Raw genomic sequence first — 25,632 nt, 5'->3', positions numbered from 1 at the left:
GTGCCCCGAGCTTGAAGGGCTCAGCTGGCTGAAAGGAGAGACTTGGCTGCTGCAGCCAGGAGTGCTGGGGGCCCAGGGCTCTGCCTCCAGCTACTGGGCTGGCGGGGCAGGGACGAGCAGAGACAACTGGGTGGGCTCTTGCTCCTGCTCCCTGGCAGCTCAGCTGGAGAGCTTGGCTCGAGCCAGAGAGGGCATGTGCCCAGCCAGTGCCCAGGGCATGGATCAGAAGGTCCTGCAGCGGATGCTCCACCTTGCAGTGTCCACATGCCACGGCCTCCGCATCCTTCTGCACCCCACACTGCCCCTTGGGGAATGCACACCCCAGTAACTGCGCACCCACGGGCCTCCCCACAAATGCCAGGGGAGTGCCCGGAGGGCAGGAAAGATGCCTGCACCGCTACTCCAGGGGCACATCCCTCCTCAGGCTGCACAGGGGCATAGTACTGCGTTCCATGGATGCTGCCACCCCTGGCCTTGGAGCCCAGCCAGGATCATGCCCCAAGCCAAGGCCAGGCGGGAGGCAGGGAATTGCCACTGGCTGCCAAAGCCCCTGTCTCTGCCACACACTAGATGGGGCCAGAATTGCAGTTGGCGCTCAGCCCAGGCCGGGCAGTGCCGGTGTCTCGAGCTCGGCATTGCCTGCCCACAGTCACCCCGGCTGCTTTGCTCAGCTGGGCCAGGCGCACCTGCAGCCTCACCTGCCCATGGAGGCGGGGTGGGGTGGGATGCGGGCGGCGGAGACTCCCTGGGGCTGGTGTTGAGCTGTTGGGGGCAGCTCCCCCCCCTCACCGCACTGGCTGCTTGGAACAATTGGGGGGGGGGTGGGCTGGAGCAAACTGCCACCTGGCACTCAATGATTATTGAATTACCCACCTCCATCTGAGCCCCATCTGCTCGGAGTATGTGGGTCAGGGATTAGCGCACGTCTGACCCGGGGGCTCCCTGCCTCTTTGCCGCAGGTCTGCTGCACCCGCCTTTAGCAAAGCTGCCTGGCTCCTGACTTGGCAGGGCCGCCAGCAGCCTGGGCTGGGCTGTGAGTGGCAGAGGGGCGGCTGGCTCAGGGCCCCAGGGGAGACGTCTCCCTGCCCTGCGGCCCCCTCCCCCGCGGCTGAGGTGGGAGCAGCTCTGGCGAGATGGTGGGTTCTCCCTCACGGGGTGACAGAGCACAGGTGTCTTTTGAACTGGGTCGCTCCAGCTCAGCCAGGGCGCTGGGGCCGGGGCAGGGATTGCAGGGGCAGCTCGCTGCCTGAGTTGTGCAGGTGGCTGGACTGGATGAGACGGGCCACAATCTCTGGGCTGCACATATGAGGGGAGGGGGCTTTACACCCCACTAGCTCAGTAGGTCAGGAGCAGAAAGGCCTCTGCCTCTGATTTTTAGCTGTGCCCGTCACAGCCATGCAGCCACCTCTGACTTAGACCACGGCAGCTGTTTACCAGGTTGCTGCAGCAGCCATGCCCAGCTGCCTAGGGCGGGTAGGGACGATCCCTGTCCCCCAGCGTGGAGCAATGGTGCCTAGTTCTGCAGCATGGACACGGCAGCTTGGTGGGCTGCTGTGCCAGGAGCCCCTCCCAGGGCCTGCCCGTTTCAAAGCCAGGGGGAGTTGGGGAGGGAGCAGAGCCATCTCTGGCCTGAGGGAGTGAGCTCCCCCCGCCCCCCCCGACTATGCCTGCCTGGCTGCTAAGCCCAGTGGCCTGCAGTGCTGATAAGCGCCAGACTATCGGCCTTGGCTCCTGGCACACAGCTCAGGGCTCCAGTCAAGTAATGAGGCAGGGCCTGGAGTGGGGAGGGGCAGCAGGCGGGGGGGGCTGTGACTGGGTCCTTGGTGCGCTGTGTTGTGACTGTGGGACGGGACCTAAGACTTTCCATCACAGCCGCGGTCAGGGCCCTACTGGCTCCTGCTCAACACAGAACCATCACAGCTGACGGTCTTGAGCTGCTGTGACAGGGGCTGCAGAGCGTATCTCTAGGGGCCGGGGCGGGGGGGGGGGGGAATCCAGGGGGCTTGCTTGGGCAGGAGGGGGGGGGCTCCAGCTGAGAGAGAGGGGGGGGTGTGTGTGTGCGCGCACGCTCCAAAGCGTTTGAGACAGCAAAACAGCATCCCCTGCACAGCTCTGCCCGTAACGCCCCCTACACTCCCCCCCCCCGTCGGAGCCCTCCCCAGCCTCCCCTTGCCCCCCCCCCCAGCTCTCCTGAGGCCTTGCAGGCCCAACCAGCTTCTTGTGCCTCTTTGCCACCAGGCAGCTGGCTTGGGCATCTGGTGCTGGTGAGCAGAGCAGGGGCCCCGCAGGGCAGCGCCCCTGCAGCTGGGAGCCAGACACCTGGGGCCAAACGCTCACGATGGGCTCAACCCAGCCTGCTAAAAGCGCAGGGTGGAGTGTGTGGCACAGGCCCCCATGCACACGGCCCCATCCTGCCAGCTGAGAACACCCAACGACCCCACTGACAAGCCAGTGGGTGCAGCTGTGGGGAGAGGCCTTGGAGCCAGGCTGAAGCACATGCTGGAAGAGCTGGGCCCAGACCCCGGATCGAGAGAAGAGACAGGCCACCTGCAGCTCCAGGTCAGGCATGCTGAGCAGGGGGACCCCTTCCCCTTAAAATGGGGTGTTGTGGGAGCTTTGTGTGCAGATGGGGAGAGCAGCCGGGGGCAGGGGATTGGTCAATCAGGCTGGACCAGCCTGGGCATGGCCAGAGGTGAGCGCAGCGTTGCGGGTGGTGGCTGCTCGATGCGTGGCTGAGCAGAGCCGGTTCATCCTCCCCTTCAGAGGTGGCTCTCACTGCTGCAGCCCCACCTCCACCCCCCATGGAGGTGATGAGGCAGCACTGGGACCCCTAGGCCAGTAGGGCTCTGCTCAGCAGCTGGCATGGGGATGCCCCAAGCCAGGGCCCTCGGTGCTGGCACCCACTAGCATGGGGAGAGCCCCATGCCCCTGCAGCCGGGCCCAGGGCAGTGCCCAGCCCATCCCTGGCACCATTCGAAGCCCTGCTGATGTGCTGTGCCAAGGGGCCTTGCTCTGCTGCAGGGCCCCGCCTGGCCCTTCAGCGCTGGGACTGCTTGGGGGGGCAGTGTCTGCCTGCCTGGGCTGCAACTTTCTCTGCTGGTGGGCAGGGAACAGCTGGGCCCCTAGGTTGTAGAGAGAGATGCTGCTCCTGCTGTTCTCTGCTGGGGGTGGGTGGGAAGGGGTGTGGCCAGGGTGGGACATGGGCTGGGGGTAGGATGGACCCAGCTGGTGGGGGAATGGCCTCACAGGGTACAGCCCCATTGCAGGGGGCTGAGGCGGGGGGGCACTAGGTGAGTTGAGTGAAGGCCTTGCTCTGCCCACGGCTTGCAGCTGCTCCCACTGGCTGGGACCCCAGAGGTCTCAGGACCTAGTTACAATCCAACCTGTGGCAGCAGCTAGTGGGAAAGACACAAATTACAGCTCACCCCTTGCCTGGCCTATGGATACCTCTGGGGTCCAAGAGAAACAGCCCAGCCCAGCAGCAGGGGGAGCACGGCCCGCACAGGGCCCGGCCTGGCACTGCGCAGCTGGGAATTGTCTGCCACGTGCCCTCCATTAGCTCCACGCTCAGCCCCTCGCTGCCCTGGTGCCTAAGGACAGGCAGCTCCAGCGCCTGATGGGTTTATGGCCCCTCGAGCAAATGGGCCAGTGCATTAGGCCTAGGCTGACCAAATGTCCCGATTTTATAGGGACAGGCCCGAGTTTGGGGGCTTTTTCTTATATAGGCTCCCATCACCCCCTACCTCCTGTCCCGATTTTTCACACTTGCTGTCTGCTCACCCTAGAGAGGCCCTGGGCAGGGAAGTGCAGGCAGCCAAGAGTTGCGGCTTGGAGAAGCTGTTCTTGGCATTACAGAGCAGCCATCACAGGCCAAAGGGGCTGGTCTCAGCAGCAGGAGCAGCAGCATGGTGGGGTGAGGCCAGGCCAGGTTTGCTGGCAGAGCTCGGTCGAGCTCCTGTGCATTTGGGAACAGGCTAAACCTTCTCCTGCAGCTTCAGGCAAATTCTGAGCCAGAGGGAGGGGCTAGCATCCCCAATCAGTAATGGCAAAGCCCAGGCCAGATCTCTGCTGGGCAGCACCTTCCCCACTGCTCCCTGGTCCCTGCTGAGATACATGCACTCCGGCAGGCACATGGGGGGACTAGCGCTTTCCTCTGCCCTGTGGAGCAAGGGGGCAGAGGTAGTTGAGGAGAGGTCTTGACAGTGAGTCTTCTGTCCCCCAGGCCAGGGGATGATCAGCAGTGCTATAGTTAGTGTTACCTGTGTCAGACTGTCCTCATTAGGGACCAGAATCAACACCTACTGAGCTGACTGGGGGAGTGCTCCCCACTCTCAGGGAGGGGGCAGAGGGGTTGCAGACAGGTGGTGGATGTGCTGCTTGGGCACAGTGCTGGCAGGTTTTCTTTGCATCCCACACAACAAGAAATGTACATTTGTGTCAACAAAAGCTCAGAATGCTGCAGCCCCAGCCAGCATGCAGGGCCTATCAGACCTGGGCCCTGAGCTGCTCTGATGGGACTTGTGCCCAGCCCTTCAGCTTTCAATCTATCCCCCCACCCCCATTTTGGGCACCCAACAGCTAGAAAAATGCTATTGTCACCAGCTGCTAGGCACATGTGCAAGGGGATGTGGCTAGTGGCAGCGGGGCAGTTTTTCTGTTTCACGTAGTAACGTTTAAATGTTACTGGGCATCCAATCTGCAAAATCATCATCAAGGGACCCAAAGGGCCATATCACCTCAAGACAGAGTCTAATTGTGCCCACAGTTGACAGAAAGCTTCTAAATACCATTGATAGTGCAAGTGTGTACTCAGAATAGTCCTGTTCGGGGGGGGGGGGGAAACGTTTCACCTCAGGAAATAGTTTGTACGTTTCTCTGAACGTTTTTGCCTTCGGTTAAAGCAAAATTCTATAGGCCCAGAGCAGCAGGAGCACGTAATACCTCAGGAGCTTTGTCACGATTTGTGGACCGGACTGATTTGAGAAGTTTGGCTAGCTGCTAGTTGTAGGAAGTTATGCAGATGAGACCCCTACCCCCCAATTCTAAAACCTATTTTTGATGTTCTCTGCACAGCCGGGGAGCCGAGTCTAAAGCACACACATTACAATGGTAACAATCTGCTTTCTGAACACAATGGTAATACATGTGAACCTCTTACGTAGTGGTCAGGGAGCTCAGTAGAAGGGCTGTAGCCTGTCTTGTATGAACATAGCGTACGAAGAACAAAGTACTCAGCCACACACAGTAACTGACAAATGGCTGAACTGCTCCTTTTCCCCCCACATCCTTATAAATCAATTGGAATGTAACTATCAGACTGACATTTCAGTGTAGTCTACAGAGCAGTATAAACAAGTCGTATGAAATTTTAGCTTGTACCGAGTTCGCTAGTGCTTTTAATGTAGCCTGTTGTACAACTAGGCAAATATCTAGATGAGTTGTAGCTCTGCGTCCGCCTGGCCAGGAACCCCTGCACGGGACTGTCCAATTGTCTCGCTGTGACCATGTCTGTGTTCTGGCTCTTGGCCCTCAGCACTGCTCAGCCTGTAGGTGGTGGGAGCAGGTTTATAGCCAGCCTGCAGGTAGGTTACGACAGCCCCCAGCTGATAACTCAGCTTGTTCTTGGGAGGGGAAGAAATCACTTTTGTACAGAGTGCGGGGGTGGGGGGGGAAGTGTCCACCTCGAATGTATCTCCCCAGCCTTCCCCTGACCTGCCCACCCCCAGCTCCCAAGCCCAGTGCTGTTAGACTTGCCCTTTGGTTCACCAAAAGGGACGCGAGCCGCACCCAGGCTGCTTAGAGGTAAATGTTCACTGCACTCTGCAGTTCAGAGACAGGCACATGGGCTTGACAACTTGGACTCAAAGGGGGGACAGCGGTTCTGGGCATAAACAAGAGCTGCTTAGCCTGGGTTAACCCTGAAGGACATCTGGGCTTCTGTAAAGCGCAAGCTCTGTGTTACCTTTTGGAACTTTAAGTCTAACTCCTTCCTGCATCTATGATCACTCACTTTAACCTTGTGAATAATGCTTTGGTTGCTTTTCCTGCTTAAGAAATTCTCATGCCATTTAGGAGGGCTGGCTGTGTACCTGACCAGTTCTTTCCTGGGCTGACATACGTATGCTTCAGTGCACATTTGCCAAGATGTGTCTCCACATTTGCTTGCAGAACGGCATCGTCCATGGAATCGCCAGGTGCCACCCTTGCCAACAAGTCACTACGTCATTCACAAGGCAGCTTTCCCTCTTCCAACAGGGCGGACTGAGGCACCACAGATGATGGCTTCCACGAGCCGTCTTCCACCCAACCTCCCCGCATCACCCTGCCTGCCTTATCCTGAAATTCATTGCACAATGCAGGGGTTCCCTCTCAAGGGGGTCACTGGCAAATTTGGTTTGACTCCTCCATTTAATCAACAGTTTTGCAGTACATTGTTTGGTCGTACACAGCACTGGTCCAGTCTGGGCCCAAAGCGCGGCCTCTATCTTGTGTAACTTCCATTGCCAAAGCAGGAAGCAGTGGACAGTCGATGTAAAATAACTTATTAAATCTCTCAGTTCTACAGCTACTACCTGACACCATCTAGCTCGTACTACCATGTAACTATGGGCTCTGGCATGAACCAAGCGCCAAGTACTACAGGAAACGTGCATAAAGTCTTGGAGACTAAATATTTTCCGAACTGTCCAGAACAGGCTTATCTGGAGCCCACCATTCTAGCTTGCTGTCAACTGGGATCACAGCTAGACTGTTCTGCAAATGGTGGCCTTTTGGGGGTGGAATGGCTTTTCGGAGGGGATGCCCAATAGCATTTCGACATTACACGATATAGAAACACTACCCCCATGCCAGCCTCTCCCTGCCCCCAGGGGCTCCCAGCCTGTCTAGCTGGTGGGTTACCCAAACTCATTCCTAATTCTGCCCAACCCCAGAGGAGCGAGGAAGGAAAGGCAGCAGGCCCAAGCCTGATAAATACAAGAAGAGTTTATTGAAAAAGTGTGAAGGCAGCAGGGCTGGGGCAGCTCCGCAGCCAGGACAATAAATAAGACGCCCCCCCTCAGAGTGAGCGACATGGAAGACTCCCTGGCAACAAGATACATGCAGCCCAGCCCGCAAGGAAGAGGCTGGGGCCGATGCTCACTAAACACAGCTCTGTGTGGAGGGGCCCTCTGCCCTCCGGGGGTCCCTGAGGCAGCAAGAGGGAGATGGAGCCTGGGGGCCCTGGCAGCTGCATACACAGCACTAGGGGCCCTGCCGGTTCCTTGCTGCTGGGGCATCAGGCTCTGGCTGTTCTGTGCCTCCCTGTGGGGCTTGCCAGAGCACTGAGGGGCTGGTAGCTACAAGGGGACTCCTCACTGGGGCTCCCTGCTTAGGGCTTCATTGCAAAGGCCTCATGGCAGGGGAGGGGGTCCCTGCCCCCGCTACATGGCTCCTGTCTTGTCCAGGCCTCTCTGGGGCCCTTGCTAAGCTGCAGGGCACAGGGGCGAGTCCTGCCCCAAGGGGGGCAGCCTGCAGGGAGCCCCGGGCCTCGGTCCCTCCAGGCACCGTTTGCTTCTCAGGAGGGGAGGGGAATGTTGTCAGGCCAGCTGATTGGAGGAGAGCTTGGGTCATAGTGGAGATCAGGTGGATCCACTTTCTGGCAATGGGGTGGCAGCTTAGATGCCCCAGATCGTGGCAGCATGAGCCACGGGGCCCAGGCGGTTCCAGGCCAGGGCTGCACTGGCTCCAAGCCAGCTGCAGGAAACCTGCTCACTTGGGACAGTTCCTGCTCAGGAGGGAGCTGCCAGGCCTCTGGGGCGGAACCACCACAAGGGCCCCAGTCAGGCACAAGCCCACGGTGCCCTCAGGCTGCTATAGACTGCAGTGATGGCCGGGCTGGGCCACACAGCCCCTGGGTAATGTCTCCATGCCACACCCAGCCACAGGCTCAGGCCAGGATTCGCGGCGGGATCTCCACCGAGGCTTTGATGAAGACTGTGTTGTCCCGCACGTAGTTGCGCTTCTTGATGTCCTCGTGCGAGATGAACTTGGGGTACCCGAAGCCCAGGGTGCTCTCATCCAGGGAGCTGCGGGAGGCCCCCGGCTTCTGGAAATTCTTCCAGTTGGGGTCGGGGTTGAAGGTCTCGGTGATGTGCTGGGGCTTGGACAGCGAGGGGTCGCTCTGGTCCAGCAGGGAGAAGGTGACGCGGTAGGAGAAGGGCCACTCCAGGAGGTTGTCGTACTGGCCTGGCAGCACCCGGATGTAGACGGACAGGTGGCTGCCTTCTCCGCTGCCGTTCCCGTTGAGGAACACGGACACCTGCAGCTTGTAGCCATACCGGTGGCTGTAGAAGGGTGGGCTGAAGAACTCATAGTTGCTGCGCAGTTTGGAGTCCTGCAGCTTGCGGGCATAGTCTGCGATCTTCCAGATCAGGACCCCGTCGCTGCTGACCGACAGCTCCTCCACATCCTGCCGCAGCTCCTGGATCTCCTGCCGCTGCCGGCTCACCAGCGAGCACACCATGCCCAGATGCACCTTGGTGCTCTCGTCCAGGTGCCGGCTCATGGCCAGCTTGGGGCACTGCACAGAGGAAGGAGCAAGCAATCACTGGAGTGCAGCACAGGGAAGGGGCAGTGCTGGGGGGACAGCGAGACCCAGGGGGAGGGAGCTCCAGCAGCAGCCTGGGCGTGGGGGGAGCAGCGCTGGCTCTGGCCAGGCCCAGCTGGACAGGGGCAGAGGGCAGGAGGCAGCACTCACCCGATGTTTGCAGCCAGCGTCTTTGAAAGGGCACAGCACCATGGCAGTGCTGCAGTTCTCCTTCAGGTGCCCGGACAGCTCTTCTCTGGCGATGCTAGGTGTCCCACACTGGTTGGGGCAGGACACGGGGTAGCGGGGACACTGGTACTGGTGATTCTGGGGGTAAAGGGGGAGGCACTGTTAGCTGGAGTAACGCTCCCTCAGAGACCGGCTGTGCCCTTCCCCCAGACCCATTCCATGCAGCAGCTGCCTGGGACCAGACCCGGGCCCACCCCCGCCAAGCCCCAGGGAGCGGCACCCCCACCCTCCCAGGGCCCTGCCTCACCTGGATGGTGTCAAAGACAAACTGCTTGGTGCAGTAGGGGCAGGGCTGGGTGCGCTTGGGGCAGTCGGCCAGTGTGTGCTGGGACAGCAGCCGACGCATCATACGGGCCCCACACTTGTTCTCACAGTACACGCTCTCCTGGGGGCAGACGCCCTGGTGGTTCTGGGGGGGGACAAGAGCATGATGAGCTGGTGCCAGCGGCCATCACCCACAGGGCCACCCCTGTCCCCCGGGGGGAAATCCCCCCATCAGGGGACCCTGTGGGCTGCCCCCATACTGCCCCTGCCCCCATGAGGGTCCCCAACTCCCCGCACCAGGGGACCCCATGAGGCCATCCCAATACTGCCCCCGCCCTTGCGTCAGCCCCGCACCTCGTAGGCCTCGCCGGTGAAGTCGCTGGCGCAGAACTCACACCTGACGCGGCGCTTCGGGCAGTCGTGCTGCAGGTGGTCAGGCAGGTCGCGCCGGCTCAGCTTCATGCTGCAGCGGTTGGGACACGGGATCACGTTGAAGCCGCACGTGCTGAGATGGGGCTGGCGAGACAGGACCATGAGCTGAGGGTGTGTGCGCGTGTGTGTGTTCCTGGCATCACAGCCCAGTGCCACGCCCACCCTCACTCCCCCTGCCCCTCACCTGCAGGTGCTTGATGTGCCCGCTCCAGCGGCAGCCCTCTTCGCTGTGGATGCAGCGGATGGTGAGGGTCAGCACCTGCGCCTCCAGCTCTGGGTCCGGGTAGATCTGGGGAAAGGGGGACAGAGACCACAGGACTTGCACCTTGGCTCAGAACAGGCACCCCCCAGAGCAGGCCCCACGCAGGGGAGTCCCACGATGCTGCCTGGGGCAGGGCGTTCCTGGCGAGGCCGGGGGAGTCCTGGGGCCCAAGGCAGACAGAGCAAGTGTGGACACGTCCCCTGCCCACCCCCAGGTGTTGGTCTCTCCTGCTGGCCCAGAGTCTCCAGGACCAGGGTCCTGGCTTTGAGCCTCCCCCTTCCCAGCTGCTTCACGCACAAGCATCATGGCTCTAAATCCACCTGCCCTGAGAGGTGCCTGCCTGAGCCACTGGGCTGCCTGCAATGCCCTCTCCATGAAGGAGAGGCTGGACGAACCTGCCTGAGAACCACTTAGCTCAGGGTTAAATTAACCCCCTCTCCTTGTGTCCAGGGCTGGGCTAGCAGGGGGCTGCAGGTCGGGAGTGAGGGGCACTGCAGGGCTGGGGGAAGGAAGTTTTGATAGCACCTGCCCCCTTAGCATTTCTCTTACAAACCAACCCACGGGAGGGGAAGGCAGGGACTGGGTCTTGGCTCCAACCACATTCTCCAAAGGGCTGGAGGAAACAAGCTGGATGCCTGGGGTCCTTGCTGGGCCCAGGAGCTGTGGCTGGATGTCTGCGGACCCTCAGCCCATGGTTCCCCCCCCCTCACAGTATGGAGCTGTTTCCTGCTGGCTGGCAGGGAGGCTGCACAAGAGACCTTGGGAGAGGTGCCAGTTTCCCAGAGGTTGCACAAAGAGCTCTCTTGCCTCAGAGCAGCGCTGGCACCGCAGCCTGTGCCAGGCCTGCCAACATGCAATCCAAGGGCGGGCTGGGCAGAGAGGGAGGTCCCCGTCTGTGACATGGAGGCTTCAGCCAGGGCTGTTTGCCACCCGGACTCACCCCAGGGAAGGCACATGCCACAGGCTGAGGCCATGTGTGGGGAGGGGGGGTCCACACTGCCAGCTCTGTGGGACCTGATGCAGGGTGCCCCATGGGCCCAGATGGGGCAGCCAAGGCTGCTGCTCCTTGGGCAGGGCCCAGATTCAGCTCGGTCCAGGCTCAGATACGGAAACCCTGCAGTTACAGTCCAGGCCGTGGGGAAGGGGGACATTTGGCTCCCCACACGCTGGCTGACCTCCCTGTGGGACAGCTCGCCCAAGTTCCATGGCCAGGCCCCGATGGGGCACCAAGCTCCCCTCCCTGTGGGCAGGGTGGGGCTCTCACCTTGGCATAGTCAAGGGGCAGCTGATCCTCTGGACACTTGAAGACGCCTTCACTGCAATAGAAATGAGCCAAAGTCAAAGCTGGGGGGACAGCAGGGCTCCCTGGGGAGCAAAGTGGGAATTTTCTGCCGTTTTTAATAAGCCCTCTGTGTGCCTCAGTTTCCCCTACACATGGCACTTCCCCTTGTACAGGGGAAAGGACTAGGTTTGCTCTGAGAGCAGGTGAAGACACAGAGGTATGTGCGTCACCTCCCTGTCCAAGTCATTTGAAGTGTCCCAGCCATGCCCAACGCCCAAGCTCCCCCCACCCTGCGAGGGACACAAGTGAACCAAATGCCCCCTTCTCTGCTCAGCCTCCCCTGGCAGCCTCTGGGGCACATGGCCCTGCAAGCTGGCCCAAGCGTGGCTGTGTTCTGCCCCACCAGAGCCACCAACCCAGAGCCCAGGCTCTGCTCAATGCCACCAGCACCACATGGTGAGTGTCAGCTCCTCTAACGACCCGTGCATCCCTCTGGCAGTGGCTCCTGGGGGAGGGCAGGGGGTCTCCACCCACTGCTGCCCACAGACACCACCCCTGCAGCTCCCATTGGCTGCAGCTCCTGGCCAATGGGACCTGCAGAGTCAGCACTCAGGGTGGGGGCAGTGCACAGAGGGGCCCCCCATGGCAATAGGGCCATTCTGGCCACTTCTGGGAGTGGCGTGGAGTGAAGCCTGGCAAGAAGCTGCCTTAGCCCCACTGTGCTGCTGGGGGTCCCGGGGGCCACCTGCTGCCGCCTTTTAAATCGCCTGGGGGCAGCAGGTAGGGCCAGGAGATGCTTCGGGGAGGCAGATGGAGCCAGGGGAGAGACTTGGCCCGGAACATGGGTGGAGCCGGGCCCCTGGACCCTGAGTATTTCTGGATCATGGGCATCTCGCTTCCCCCCCCCCCGCCGGGAGGAAAGCAGGGCAGATGCTCCCAGCCCTGGACCATCAGGGCTCTGCAGTCCAGGACAACGGCCCAGCTCCCAGGCTGAGGAGGAGCCCCATTGTCTGGCTCCAAAGCTCTCTGCAGCCAGGTGCTAAACGCCTCCCAGGCTCCATTAGAGGTGAGAAATCTGTCCCTGCACAGCAGGAGCCAGGATCCCACCCTTCTGCAGCTGCTCACCAGATGTTGGGGGGGAAGGAACAGGGCTCCTGGTTTCCAGGAAATCGCCAGTACTCAGTCTCCTCCAGTCATGCAGCTCACCCAGCCTCTGACCCTGGGATTTGGGGGGCTGTGTGCACAGCTCAGACAGGCCACCCCTGTGCCCTCCCCTGCGGGTGAGCCCTGGACTGAGAAGGCTCTGGGCACGGGGGGAGGTGTTGGGAGGGCATGTTCTCCAGCCTCCAAGCGATCCCAGGAGCCTGGACACACGGACTCAGCTGGGAAGTCCAAGAAGGGAAGGGGCAACAGGGCCCTTGTGGAGCGTCCGCTGCCCCACATGCCTTGCCCAGCTGGCCAGTAACAGCAGCCCAGGTGCCCCCCGCGTGGGGCAAGTGGCGGCGTCTGCCTGTGGAGTATCTAGCAAATGGGGTGCAGAGGCAGGCCAGGCAAAGCCGGCTCCAGTCAGCGCCTTCCCCAAAGCCAGCCCCCCCGCCTGGAAGCACAGCAGGCTCCCCCCGGAGCTGCCACTCACCCCCCCCCAGGACCCAGGCCCACAGACATCTGCACCCCACCGGAGGAAAGGAGAGTTGCTGCTTGTCCACTGATCAGCTACCAGAGGCGCCAAAACCCATGCACAGCACCCTGCCTGGGTCCCTCTCCACAGCCAGCCTGGCAGGCCTGGAGGTGCCCTGGGCTCCTGGACCCACAGCACAGCGGTGCCTCTCCCAGAGGGCACCAGAGCCTGCAGCCAGCACCACTGCTTTCTGCAGAGCCACTGCACGGATTCAGGGCTCCCCACTCCTCAGGAAGCCGTGGGCTGGGAGCCAGGCAGCTGGACTTTCCCAGCCCATCCTTCAGGCTTCTCTGGCAAGGAAACGTGCCCCATCGCTGAACCTGCCCCCCCCCCCGCGCTCCAGGCAGCTGGGCTCAGCTCCAGATGTAACCTCTGAGCTCATGAAGCCAGCAGCAGCCACAGCAGCAAGCACTCAGCCCAATAGAGCTCTGGGAAAGGAGGGGGTCCCAGCCTTGCCCAGTGCTGGTCCCCCATCTCCCTGCGCGACAGGCCACAGCATGCGTGCAAGGCGCAGGCAGAGCAGGCCTGCCACGGCCAGGAAGGGAGAGGGGCCTGGCTGCAGCGACGTGGGGGGCAGGTGCCACAGAGCACTCAGCCCCCGAGCTAGTCTCCCACGGCCAAGCCCTTGCCCCAGACAAGGCCATGGGGAGCAGAGGCTGCACTCCAGGCCCCAGTCACACCCCCGGATTCAGCATACCCAGCGGCCACTTCCCCGCAGGAGGCCAGGACGTGTTCAAAAGGTGGGGCTGGCCCCGGCTGCCTCCCCCAGAAGCTCTGTAGGCACAGGTCCAAGCACACGGCTCCCATTAGGCCAGGCCGGGCCCCTTGTCCCGCAGGACAGAGCAAGGCACAGTCAATGCCAGGCAGGGAGTGTGAATACCTTCCCTCTATGACAAAGGTCAGTTACCCAGTGGACGTCATGCCTGCAGGCAGCAGCTCCCTGTGAGTCACTGGGGCAGGGTGGGAGCTGCTACGTCAATTTTCCCCTCCCCTGCCAGGCCTGGCTCCCCCTGGCACAGGCTGGATTGGCACATGGAGCCCCTGGCACCCCTGCGGGTCCCAGCTCCAGACCCCGCACAGAGCCGGGCCAGTGATCACTGCAGCAGGATATTTACCTGGCTCTCCCCACCCCTCAGCTCAGCCAGCTGCTCCTTCCCTCCCCCCATGGCCTCCTCTCCCCCTCACCAGCTGCTGGGAACGTTACATGAACCCCTGACGGAAATAAACAGAGACTCCGGAGCACGGCACCGTATTCCTTGCAGTTTGAGCGCCCGCCCGTTGCTTCTGAGCCTCAGGAGAGAGAGACCAAAGGAGGCCAGAGCAGGGGGGCGCCCACCTGGCCCTGCACAGCTTAGGGGTTTTATCAAGGCCCATGAGCAGTGATTTCTGGCCCCAGAAATGCCCCCCCCCACCCCCACTCCTAGCAGATGCTGCTTACTCCCCCATCAAATCCCCCGCTGGACAAACAGGGATGGGAAGGGCCCAGGAACAGGTGTCCCTCCAGCCAGACTGCCAGCTGCTGCCAGGCTGGGATTCCCAATGTGCTGAGACCAACAGCTGCTGCCATCCTGGGCCAAGCACACCAAGAATCCCACTGGGCCTCGGCCAGCCCTGGCAGGCAGCAGGCCCCTGCCTAGTGCCACTCCAGAGGGAGCTGAAGGGGTTGCTTCACCCAACCTGGGCTCCCCCCTGCTCTGCCAGCCTGCATGTGGCCAGCGCCCCGGCTCAGCTCTCTGCCCTCTCAGGCACTGAGCAGGGAGCTGTGGCTGGAAGACACCAGGGCCCTGACCTGGAGGCCCAATGCAGAGCCCCACAGTGAGTGGAGGAGGGGCAGGGGGCACCAGCACGGGCTAAGGGCTCGCCGCAAAATCTGCAGCTACGCCTGGGCCAAGGCAGCACAGAACGCCCAACCTTTGCCCTACAGTGAAATCTGCTCCCAAGCCAAGGCCAGAGGAGCAGCAGCCACGACAGGCTGAGGAGCCAAGACACCAGAGCCAGCCAAGCCCTTCCCTGCAGCCAGCGCTTCTCTTCCACCCGGAGTCACCAACACGCAGCAGCTCCCTGGCCCCGCTGAGATCACCAGGAGCTTGGCTGCACTTGCCAGATTCTGGAGAACCCTGAGCACGAGGAGATTGAGGCTGGGGGGCCCTGCCTTCACCTCCCCCTGCTCAGGAACCCTCATCCAGCCCAGCTGCACAGTGCCCTGCCTCAGGCTTGCAACACAGCCAGTCCCACCTGCCTTCCTGTGGTGACAGTGTCCAGCAACGAGGCCTGGGGCGCGCTGGCACAGCAAGACCCACCTGCCACAGGAGCGCAAGGAGGCTGGCGGCCACTCTCCAGGCACGACAGGGTTACATCTCCGGCAGTGCTAAATCGCTCAGCCAGAATTAAGAAGCTGCCCGACGAGAAGAGCAGCACGTGACCATGTGTTCCCAGGGGCCTGGCCCGCCAGCAACACGCACAGGAGCCAGGAGCTGATCGGGCAGGCCAGGCCAGGCCAGGCCAGGCAGCCACAGTGCACTCACCCTAGAACAGACCTGAACAGCAGCTGTCCTGAACTGTGCTCATGGCAACCAGAACTGCCACACCTGGGACCATTCAGCCTCTGCCTCAGAGACCCCAGGGCCACGGGCACCCCACAGCCCTGCCGGGAGAGAGGATATCCTCCGTGGGCACAGCCACCCATCACAGCCCGTAGACTCTGACTGCTAGTCTGACCTCCTGCACAGCGCAGGCCCCAGAACCTCACCCCCCACCCCTGTAACAGCCCCGAGTTCTGCTAATCATCAGTCCTGCCATGAGGGCAGGGGCTGGACTAGACGACCTCTCGAGACCCCTCCCAGTTCTAGAGTCGCCGACATCCTCACATCACGGTTTAAAGTCTTCAAGTTACAGAGAAGACCCCATTGACAGTAGTTTAAACATGCAAGCGACACACACCCCAGGCTGCAGAGAAAACCCGCCAGGATCTCTGCCAATCTGACCCCGGGAAAATTCCTTCCTGACCCCAGGTATGGTGATTAGACCCTGAGCATGTGGATGAGACCCACCAGGCAGACACCTGGGAAAGAATTCTCTGTAGTAACTCAAAGCCCTTCCCATCCAGTGCCCATCTCCAGCCATTGGAGGGATGTGCTGTTGGCAGTCCCATTGCACCACCCCCTCCACAAACTGATCAGCCTCAGCCTCGAAACCAGTTGGATGTTTTTCCCCCCTAAACTTGTTGCTGGCCAGTTTATATCCTTGTGTTCGCCTTGGCACTTACCTCCAGTAACACCTCCCCACCCTGGCCCAGAGAGCTCCCCTGGGCACCCAGGCGAGAGCACACGGGGCATGTGGAGCAGAAATGCCACCCCAGCAGGAGGATTCAGAGGGTGCCACAGGGCGAGGACGGGAGCAGCAGCATTTCATACAGACTAACCAGGGCTGGAGGGAACGAGCAGGGGGCCAAGGGGCAGCTGTGGAGACAGGAGAGGAGCAAGGCATGGAGCTGGTTTGGGCAGCGGGGAAGGAGAGACAGAGACTGAACTCCAGGTATTCCAGTCCAGAGATCTGAGTGGGCCAGGCTCCCACTGCAGAGCTGGGATCTCAGACCCATGGCAGGGGCCGGCTGGCAGGGCTACCCCCCATGCCCTCTTCCTGGAGCAACAGCTCCTGTGCTTCCCAGGATGCCTTGTAGAGCTGGACAGGAAACTGCACCTGCCCTTCCCTCATAGCCCCACGTCACACCTCTGTCCGCAGGGTGCTACAGGGACACGTGGGGGCCATGGGCAGCTGGGAGGGCGCTGGGTAGTCAGGGCTCCCCTTCCCGACTCCCAGGAGTGGTTCACACCTGTCACAGCCTGGCATCCAACTCACCCCCTTGTCCAGCTTCCGGGCTGGGTTATTTCTACAGGAGGAAAAGCCTTTCCCAATGCCACAGCAGGGATGCCAGGCAGAGCCCTGGCCCCACAGCCTGCTCTAGAATGAGGGCTAGTCAGACCCCTGGCGCTCAGCGCCTTTGCACATCACTGCTGAGCTGGGGTCCCCTGCAGACGCCCCAAGAGGGAAACCACCAGTTTTCCGCCAATACGGCCAGGTGGAGGGAACAGGGGGAGCATCAAAAAAAAGGCGCTGCCCGCTGCAGCGTTTTACTGATGGGGCGGTGCTTTTACACACCCAACGGCACTCTGGGTCTTCGGTGGCACCTTCCCTCGCTCCGTGGGTCTTCGGTGCATTTCCTTCAGTGCCACCAAAGACACCCAGAGCGAGCGAGGGCCTGGAGTGCTGCCGGGTGAGTAATTAAAAAGGAGCCAAGATGCTCAGTGGGGGAGCGGGCACTGCCCCATCCCCCCAGCTACGCTACTGGTTTCCTTGCCACTGGGGTCCAGCGCTGCAGGCTGAGCCCGCTTCCCTGCATGGCCCCAGGATGCGTTTGTTTGGGCGCCCGCCATTCCTGTGGGGACAGTTGCTGGGCAGCGAGGGGAAATAAAGCCCCAGCCTGAGCAGCAGGCTACATGGAAGCAGGGCGCTCGCCAAGGAGCAGCCAGCCACCTCCACACCCCTGACCGTGCAGTGAGGAGCCATCTGTGAAATGGAACCTGGCCTCCCCGCATGTAGAGGGGCCCCCAGGTGACAGACCGTGGGCAGAGCTGAGCCTGCACTACAGCTACCCGAGAACGGTTCAGACAGCAGCTCCCACAGCTGGGCATCGCTCAGACAGCACCGGCCTCGGCTCTGGCCTGGATTCCATGCCCAGAAGAGGCAACTAGGGCGAGGATTATGGCAGACAAGGGTGAACAAGGCTCCTTGGAAAGGCTGGAGCAGGCTGCGGTTGGGGGGAGCCTGGTGCCGTGCTAAGCAGTGGGGGGGCCTGGCTCACACCAGCAGGCTGGACACAGGCACATGGCCTAGGCTGGCTCCAGCAGCGTATTACGCTCCTGCCCCAGGGCCGTGCACAGAGCAAGGGTTAACCAGCACAGAGTGGAGCCGGGGGCAGGTTCCACACGGCAGGGAGGAGGAGAACTGATACAATCCCCAACAAAGCCTGCTCACTCCAGCACGGCTGGCTGGGCAGAGAATGTGCTGAGGCAGCAGTTTGGGAGTTCAGTGGGTGAAGTCCCTGCCTTTGACCGTCCCTGAACAGGGCGTGGTCTGAAGGCTGGGCTGCCCAACGGGGAGGGGCACAGCACCCTCACCGGAACCCTGCTCCGTTCCAGGCGTCAGCAGCAAGCCATGGGCACAGCCATGCACCCTGCCCAACAAGTCAGACCCAAGCCCACGCCCCTGGCCACACCACGGGGGCTGGGCGGAACAGCAGCCCTGGAGCAGGGTCAGCACCTTCCCGGGATCCCCCAAGGCAGCATGACATGTGAGAGCCAGGGACAGAACCCAGGAGTCCTGACTCCCAGTCCCCTGCTCCAATCCAGTAGACGTCTTTCCTCTTCCCTCCGAGGTTAGAAATCCTAACTCGAGCCAAGAGCCGGACGCAGGCCCCAGGCAGCATCAGTGCAGGTGACCCAGGGAAATGTCAGCTTCCAGCTGCCCCCAGCCACTGCCCAGTCACTCCCTCCACAGCACCAGAGGGTGGAGGGAGCCTCCCTTGAGGAACCCCCAGTTTTGCACAAATTAGGTTCCTCTTGCCTTCATGTGGCACTCGCCTAGCTCCTCCCAAGAGCCAGCTGCCTGGGGGACTCTCCAGCAGTGCTCAGCGGAAGGGTGCCCTGCCAGAGGGGTCACCCCCCAATTTAGCAGAGTGGGGCTGGGGTCAGGGGCTGTTGAATAGGACCATCAGACGGCAGAAACAGACCCAGTTTGCAGGATTTACAGAGGGCTCGGCTCCTTGGTGCAGCCCAAGGCCTGGGCTCGCTCCGCTCCCAGCCCTGTACCAGCTCAGTCCTGGACCAAGCAATCACAAAACACTATCTGAATTCCTGGTAATGCAGCCAGCCCAGCAAGGTTCAGCTGGGCAGGACTGGCTATGGCAGCTGCGAGCAAAGACTGGAGCACATCCCCCCACACCTCCAAACAGCCCAGCGAGCTTGCACACTCCACATCAGCCACTTTGGGGAGTGGGGCCGTGGGGGGAGCACATTTCCCATGGCCAACAGCCCACCAGCGGGGGGAGACAGCAAGGCACGCGGAGCCCAGCCCTGCTGGCGAGGGGATGCTGCACCCCAGGACAGGCTCCTGCAGGAGGGTGCTGACGGGGAAGCCCAGGTGCCAGGGTAGGACGGTTTCTCGCCCTACAGGAGCTGTGGTTCTGAGGAGCCCATACACCTTGAGGGCACAAGACCACATTTTTTTGGCTAGCAGCATCCCTCAGGGCCACACACGTGCTCAGTGCCTCCTCAAGCTCCCAGACAGCGGCCAGGCAGCAAAGCCCCCTCACAACTCAAACCCGGGCAGCCGAGGGCTCCTGGGAGCAGGGACGAGGGCTGGTCACACCATGCTGGCATCGCGGATGGGCATGGGTAGCTCACCAGCGCCGTCCTGGCAGGCTGGGGCAGGGGGCTGGAGGAGAAGCCTGCAGGTCTCTCAGGAGGGGAGCAGGGGAACATGCTCCAGTGATTGCAAAGAGAAGACTTCCCCTGGGGCAGTGCCAAGGTAGAAGGCGCTTTCAGCCCCAGTCTGTACCGGTGCCAGTGGACACCTCGACATGGACGATGGGCCTGGCTCAGCCAGAGCCTCATCCACCAGGCCGGGCCAACGTTCATGGCAGCACCAGTAGTGCTGGGTCAGGAAGAATCAACATCTGGGTCCTCCCCACCCCCCATTGCAGGAAAGGCTGGGAGGACTTGCTGTGCCTATGGGAAGACCCTACGCCCCTCAGCGCAGGGCTGCAACCCCTCAGGGCCTGTGCCTGCTTTGGCATCAGGGCTGGCGTTGGCTGTGTGGGGTCCTTCCTCGGCGGCACATCTGATGCTCCCCGGGGAGCGAGGCGACGCTGGCTTGGCCATTCGGCAGGTTCTGATGCTCGCCGCCTGGGGGCTGAGGAGACCTTTATGGACTGTCCCAAACGGTGGAGTTTCAGCCTCATGAGTCCAGAGGAGGACAAGGATGCTGAGCATCTGCTGGGAACGTGGGATTCTCACAGACAGAATAGGCCCCGATTGTGCCCATCATTGAAGAACCAGTCTATGGAAAGAGGGCCAAGCCCTGGGGCTTGATGAGGGTCTGTGCTGGGGGAGGGGGGCGGTAATAACCAGAGAATTTCAGGCTACAGTTGCCCTCAGACCAAGGTGGTCAGGAGCACTGAGGTTCTGAAGCCACTTAGTCTGAGCTAGGAACGTGCGGGTTGGATGTGTGCCAGGTTGGGTCTCGCTGCCACGGGCATTAAATGGAAATTGAGACAAGTCACAGCCCCCCCCGTTATGCCCCCATGCGAGGGCACAAGGTGCACATGCAGCCCTGACAGTCACAAGAAACCAGGCCTCATGTGCGAGGCACACACACCCCTTTAGTGGGATCTGTGCTGACTGGGTTCTATTCCAGTTCACAGGCACCAGTGCCAATTTCGGGCTCCTCATTACCAAGCTGGGTTCAGTTAACTCTGGGCAACACCGCACAGACTAAGGCTGCTGTGCTGGTCAGTGGGCCCAGGCATCCGTCACAGGGAATACGACCATGGCCCGGGGGCCAGCAGGGGTCCTGGTACCAACCTGTGCTCTAGTCCTCCCTCATCCCCACAGACACTCAGCACCCCAGAGATCCCACAGCTGCCGCTTTGCACTTGGTGACAGTGGAGTCAGACACCAAGGAGTTAAACACGAATCATTCGACACAAACACAGACCTCAGAGGTGGAGGGGCTTCTTTCACCCCTAGCCCTGCCCTGAGGGAGGGGTGACTGCAGCCCCCCAGACAGGAGCCTCAGACAGGGAGCTAGCTACAGGCTGCTGGGGTGTGTCAGGCTGGAGAACATGAATGAATCAGACCCCTGGGGGCTCCGCTGAGCCTGAGCACCGGCGCCGATAGGCTGAGCTGCCTGTCACTCCGCCACGCCTCATTCAGGCAGACAGCAGAAGGCGAGAGGACTGGCTGGTAGCTGGAAGCACTGGCTCTGGGAGTGTTCAGAGGTGCACTCCAGGCTTCCCTGGCAAGGCTGGGGACAGCTGGCTAGCATGAGACTCTGGGGGACCTGGGACAGCGCATGCCAAGCACTGGCAGCAATTTGGCAATTCTAGTTTCACACCCAGTCTCAGGCTGTGAGCTGTGTAACTGCTCAGCGACCAGTGGAAAGCTGCTGCCTTGTGCCAGAGATCCCCAACAGCAAGGTTTAAAATCTGTGGTGTGGACAGCGCTCAAGCACCAATTTGAAGACTCTGCTTTTTAAGTCACTGTTGCAATTGCTGAGCGCCAAGCAGGGGTGGGGCTCTTGAGGGAAGTCCGCCAAGGGCTGAAATAAATCCCATTTGACACTTCTTTCCCAGCAGTGTCTCCAGCACAACAGGCGCAGGGATCCTGAAAGCCCTGGATGCACTGGGAACAGGACTCTGCCCACTGCCACTGCATGGGCTGCTGACCCTGCACTGCCTCTCACAGCCTTTATCCCCCCTCCCCTGACCACAGACCAGGCCTCTCCTAACCCAGTGCACAGCTCCCAGCCCTGCCCACACCTGCAGCTGCTCTATTGTGATCTGCATCAGTGTCCTGTCCAGAGCCTCAGTCAGAGGCCAGGACCCCACTGTGCCAGGCGCTGTACATGCACACAGCCCAGGTTCTCAGCAGGGTCTGCCCATTTCCAGGGGCTTGCTGACTGCTGCAGACCCTGAGAGAACACTGTAGCCAAAACCACCACATGGAGCCCAAGGGTCTGGGGGCAAACAATCCTATAGGCCCGCAGCGGGGTGGGATGTAGCCTGGCTGAGCTCTGGCTCCTCAGAGAAGGTCTTGCCCTGGACAAGCGTTTCCCCTCTGTGCTCCATCTTCAGAACCCACTTCTGCAATAAGGTGGCTGTCCTGCCCCGCCCACCAGATGGCAGGGAACCCGTTAGTCTCACAGAGGAGGGCCCAGGGTGGTGTGGAGCTGCAGCAGAGCTGGGGAAGCAGCTGCTGAGCTGGGCACATAGCCAGCCATATTTGCAGCATCCTTCCCACTGCCAGGCCATGTAGGTAGGTCAGGCAGAGAGGGCTGCGGGTGTGGCTGGTATCAGGGAGGGATGCTCAAAGAAAAGGTGGCAAGGGTCAGAGAGCAGAATGGCTAGGATGGCGCCACCACCCAAGGCAGAGTCAGTGCCTGGAACACACCAGAGCATGAGGCTGCCAGCACTGAAGGGTTAACCCCCACCCCGCACAGACTGAGCCCACGGCAAGGAAAGGGGCTTCCTGGGAAGCCAGCAAGAACTCAGAGCCAAGAGCAGGGCACCCCCCAGCTAGAGCCTGAGTGAGGGAGAAACACAAGCATATCCTGGGCAGGGTCCACCTAGTCCCAGTCACCTAGTGGAGAGTGCCTGGCTTCTCGCTCCGCAAACACTGGGCATGGCTCCTACCACCACCTTGTACGGGGACAACTGGGACAGCCGCACTGTGGTCCCACTGGAGGCTTCAGAGTGCAGGGACCCAGCCTGGAAAGCAGCGTGTGGGGGCTGCCATTACCCACAGGGACCCCCAGCCACCCTATGCAAGGCTGGGGCACAGGGAGAGCGGCTGGGACTGGGAGTGCTCCCCAGAGGGTGCTGGACTGGGCCAGGCCAGCTGGGAGCACCAGGAGACAGGGCAGGGCAGGGCAGGGCCGGGCCAGGCCAGGCCGCCGCTCCCAGCACCGCTACACCTTGGTTCCGCCACAACCGCAGGTCACCGCTTGCGGGAGCCGGCAGCCCGGGCGGGCAGGAGCAGCCACGTGGCTCGGCGTCCGGCCACCCCAGGCGCAAGTGGTTGTCACGGTCTAGCCTCCCCGCCCCGGGGGCCTCGGGCACCGCCTGACACTTGGATCTCAGCCCCCCGTCAGTTCTGCTCCGAGCCCCCGAGACGGGGGAACGCCCCGCCCAGCCCCCGACTCGCCAGGAACCGCGGCTCCGCCGGGGACTGCCCCGCACCTGCCCACGGCACGTCACGAAAGCAGCGAGTTTCGGCCCCACCTCCCGCAGCGCAGCCGCGAACTCCCCGGGGCCAGGCCCGCCCGCGGGCTCCCCAAGGCCGGGCCGGGCCAGGCTGGCACCAGCCGCAGCGGAACAAACCGCCCCGGGCAGGAGCCGGGCTCGTCTCCCCGCTGCCCCCGGGAGGGGGGGAGCAACGAGCCCCGCGCGGTCCCAGCGCCTGGAGCCACCCCGGAGGTGACTACGCGGGGCTCCCCCGCCTGACGTTACAAAGGGAACTCTGACATCACAACCCCCCGCTGCCCCACGGAAAGTCCCGCGAGCCCCGGTGCGGGGGCTCGCCAGGCCAGCGCGGAGCGAGACTCCCCCACGAGCCGCACCTGAGGAACTCCTGCAGGGCTCGCCCCCCCCCCGCGAGCCGAGCCCCGCGAGCCCCACCTGAGGAACTCCTGCAGGGCTCGCCCCCCCCCCCGCGAGCCGAGCCCCGCGAGCCCCACCTGAGGAACTCCTGCAGGGCTCGCCGCCGCCCCCCCGCGAGCCGAGCCCCGCACCTGAGGAACTCCTGCAGGGCTCGCCGCCGCCCCCCCCCGCGAGCCGAGCCCCGCACCTGAGGAACTCCTGCAGGGCTCGCCGCCCCCCCCCCCCGCGAGCCGAGCCCCGCACCTGAGGAACTCCTGCAGGGCTCGCCGCCCCCCGCCCCCGCGAGCCGAGCCCCGCCAGCACCTGAGGAACTCCTGCAGGGCTCGCCCCCACCCCCGCGAGCCGAGCCCCACGAGCCGCACCTGAGGAACTCCTGCAGGGCTCGCCCCCCCCCCGCGAGCCGAGCCCCGCGAGCCCCACCTGAGGAACTCCTGCAGGGCTCGCCCCCCCCCCCCCCCGCGAGCCGAGCCGAGCCCCGCACCTGAGGAACTCCTGCAGGGCTCGCCGCCCCCCCCCCGCGAGCCGAGCCGAGCCCCGCACCTGAGGAACTCCTGCAGGGCTCGCCGCCCCCCCCCCCCCCCGCGAGCCGAGCCCCGCACATGAGGAACTCCTGCAGGGCTCGCCGCCCCCCCCCCCCCGGCGAGCCGAGCCCCGCACCTGAGGAACTCCTGCAGGGCTCGCCGCCCACCCCCCCCCCGGCGAGCCGAGCCCCGCACCTGAGGAACTCCTGCAGGGCTCGCCGCCCCCCACCCCCCCCGCGAGCCGAGCCCCGCACCTGAGGAACTCCTGCAGGGCTCGCCGCCCCCTCCCCGCGAGCCGAGCCCAGCCGAGCCCGCACCTGAGGAACTCCTGCAGGGCTCGCCGCCCCCCCACCGCGAGCCGAGCCCCGCCAGCACCTGAGGAACTCCTGCAGGGCTCGCCGCCCCCCCCCCGCGAGCCGAGCCCCGCCGAGCCCCGCGAGCCCCACCTGAGGAACTCCTGCAGGGCTCGCCCCCCCCCCCGCGAGCCGAGCCCCGCACCTGAGGAACTCCTGCAGGGCTCGCCCCCCCCCCGCCAGCCGAGCCCCGCGAGCCGAGCCCCGCACCTGAGGAACTCCTGCAGGGCTCGCCGCCCCCCCCCGCGAGCCGAGCCCCGCACCTGAGGAACTCCTGCAGGGCTCGCCGCCCCCCCCCCCGCGAGCCGAGCCCCGCACCTGAGGAACTCCTGCAGGGCTCGCCGCCCCCCCCCCCCCGCGAGCCGAGCCCCGCACCTGAGGAACTCCTGCAGGGCTCGCCCCCCCCCAGCCGAGCCCCGCCGAGCCCGCACCTGAGGAACTCCTGCAGGGCTCGCCCCCCCCCAGCCGAGCCCCGGGAGCCCCGCACCTGAGGAACTCCTGCAGGGCTCGCCCCCCCCCCGCGAGCCGAGCCCCGCGAGCCCCGCACCTGAGGAACTCCTGCAGGCAGGTGTCGCAGAAGCGGTGGCCGCAGGTGGAGACCTGCACGGGCTCCCGCATGGCCTTGCCGCACAGCGGGCACAGCAGCCGCCGCTTCGGCTTCTCCAGGAACTTGTAGTCGAAGCCGGGCATGGTGGGGCCGGCGCCGCCGCTCCCCCGCGCCTCCCGGGCTCCGACTGGGGCCGCGCCGCTCGGCGGCTCAAGGTCCAGCGGGCAGCTCCGCCCAGGGCGGGCCCGGGCTCCGCGCGGTCCTAGCGCCCGCCCGTTCCCCCTCGGCCGGGGGCCCAGGGGCCTTCCCCGGCTCAGGCCCCGGGCGTGACCCCACAGCGGCTGGCGGAGCCGACAGGGCTGCGCCCGGCCCTGCCCCGCCCCGTAGCCAGGTCAGCACAAACTTCTTGCAGCAGGCGCTGGGGCAGGGCGGCGGGGCTCAGGGGGTGGGTTTCACAGCCCCCGTTTGACTGGCAGAGGGTCGGAGTCCCGGAGCCTGGCCAGGGACACCCCTGGGCCAGAGCGCCCCTGGCTCCCTTCCTGTGCGCAGCCCACCAGGAAGCAGCTCAGTGGCTGTGACCCAGGCCTGGACGGCAGGGGAGCCGGGTTCTGTTCTAGTCCTGGCTCTGCCACATGTTCACTGGGTGGCCTTGGTTGAGTCACTCACACCCTGTGCCTCAGTGTCCCCCGCTGGGGCTGTTTACTTATCTGTGCCTGGAGGAGTCATTAGCTCTGGTCTGACTGGGCTTCCCAGTGGCTAGTGGGTGTGGTGGCCACACTCCCAGGCCTAGAGAAACAGGCCTCACAGTCACTGGCTCAGCACCCAGGTGGGGGGGAAGAAGGGGCGATTACCTCCCTGGGTTGTTTCTCCCTGACTAACCCTTTTCTTTCTCAGAATTGAATCACTCCCAGTACCGGGCTAACCACACACCAGTTTCCTCTCCCAACTCAGCACTGCCACCTAAACCCTAGTCTGGGCACATGGCTACAGTCAGGGGAGAAGGGCGCCATCTAGCGAGCACACCTGCGGCCTGCACAAGTTAT

The 25,632-nt window shown here is 63.1% G+C and overlaps 1 protein-coding gene across 1 annotated transcript; it reads right to left on the bottom strand.

Annotated features, from left to right (window-relative positions):
• Nucleotides 1-6,966: 6,966 nt before the first annotated feature.
• Nucleotides 6,967-24,763, bottom strand: TRAF4 (TNF receptor associated factor 4). The gene is made up of 7 exons (XM_030537150.1): nucleotides 24,590-24,763; nucleotides 11,038-11,089; nucleotides 9,696-9,800; nucleotides 9,434-9,595; nucleotides 9,063-9,224; nucleotides 8,738-8,893; nucleotides 6,967-8,560 (listed from the first exon to the last, which is right to left on the bottom strand). The coding sequence occupies exons 1-7, from the start codon at nucleotides 24,730-24,732 to the stop codon at nucleotides 7,928-7,930; spliced, it is 1,413 nt and encodes a 470-aa protein (XP_030393010.1). The 5' UTR covers nucleotides 24,733-24,763; the 3' UTR covers nucleotides 6,967-7,927.
• Nucleotides 24,764-25,632: the final 869 nt, after the last annotated feature.

The sequence above is a fragment of the Gopherus evgoodei genome, chromosome 17 (assembly GCF_007399415.2).
Source record: "Gopherus evgoodei ecotype Sinaloan lineage chromosome 17, rGopEvg1_v1.p, whole genome shotgun sequence".
In the NCBI taxonomy this organism is placed as follows: Eukaryota; Metazoa; Chordata; order Testudines; family Testudinidae; genus Gopherus; species Gopherus evgoodei.
This window is presented reverse-complemented; position numbering and strand designations above follow the sequence as displayed.

Bases quoted from the DNA above. Each gene is read 5' to 3' on its own strand.
- TRAF4 (XM_030537150.1), bottom strand. From the start codon at position 24,732: ATGCCCGGCTTCGACTACAAGTTCCTGGAGAAGCCGAAGCGGCGGCTG. The intron at 8,894-9,062 runs GTGAGGCAGGGC...CTTTACCCCCAG, and splicing joins TTGTCTTTGACACCATCCAG to AATCACCAGTACCAGTGTCC. The intron at 8,561-8,737 runs GTGAGTGCTGCC...TCCTCTGTGCAG, and splicing joins ACGCTGGCTGCAAACATCGG to TGCCCCAAGCTGGCCATGAG.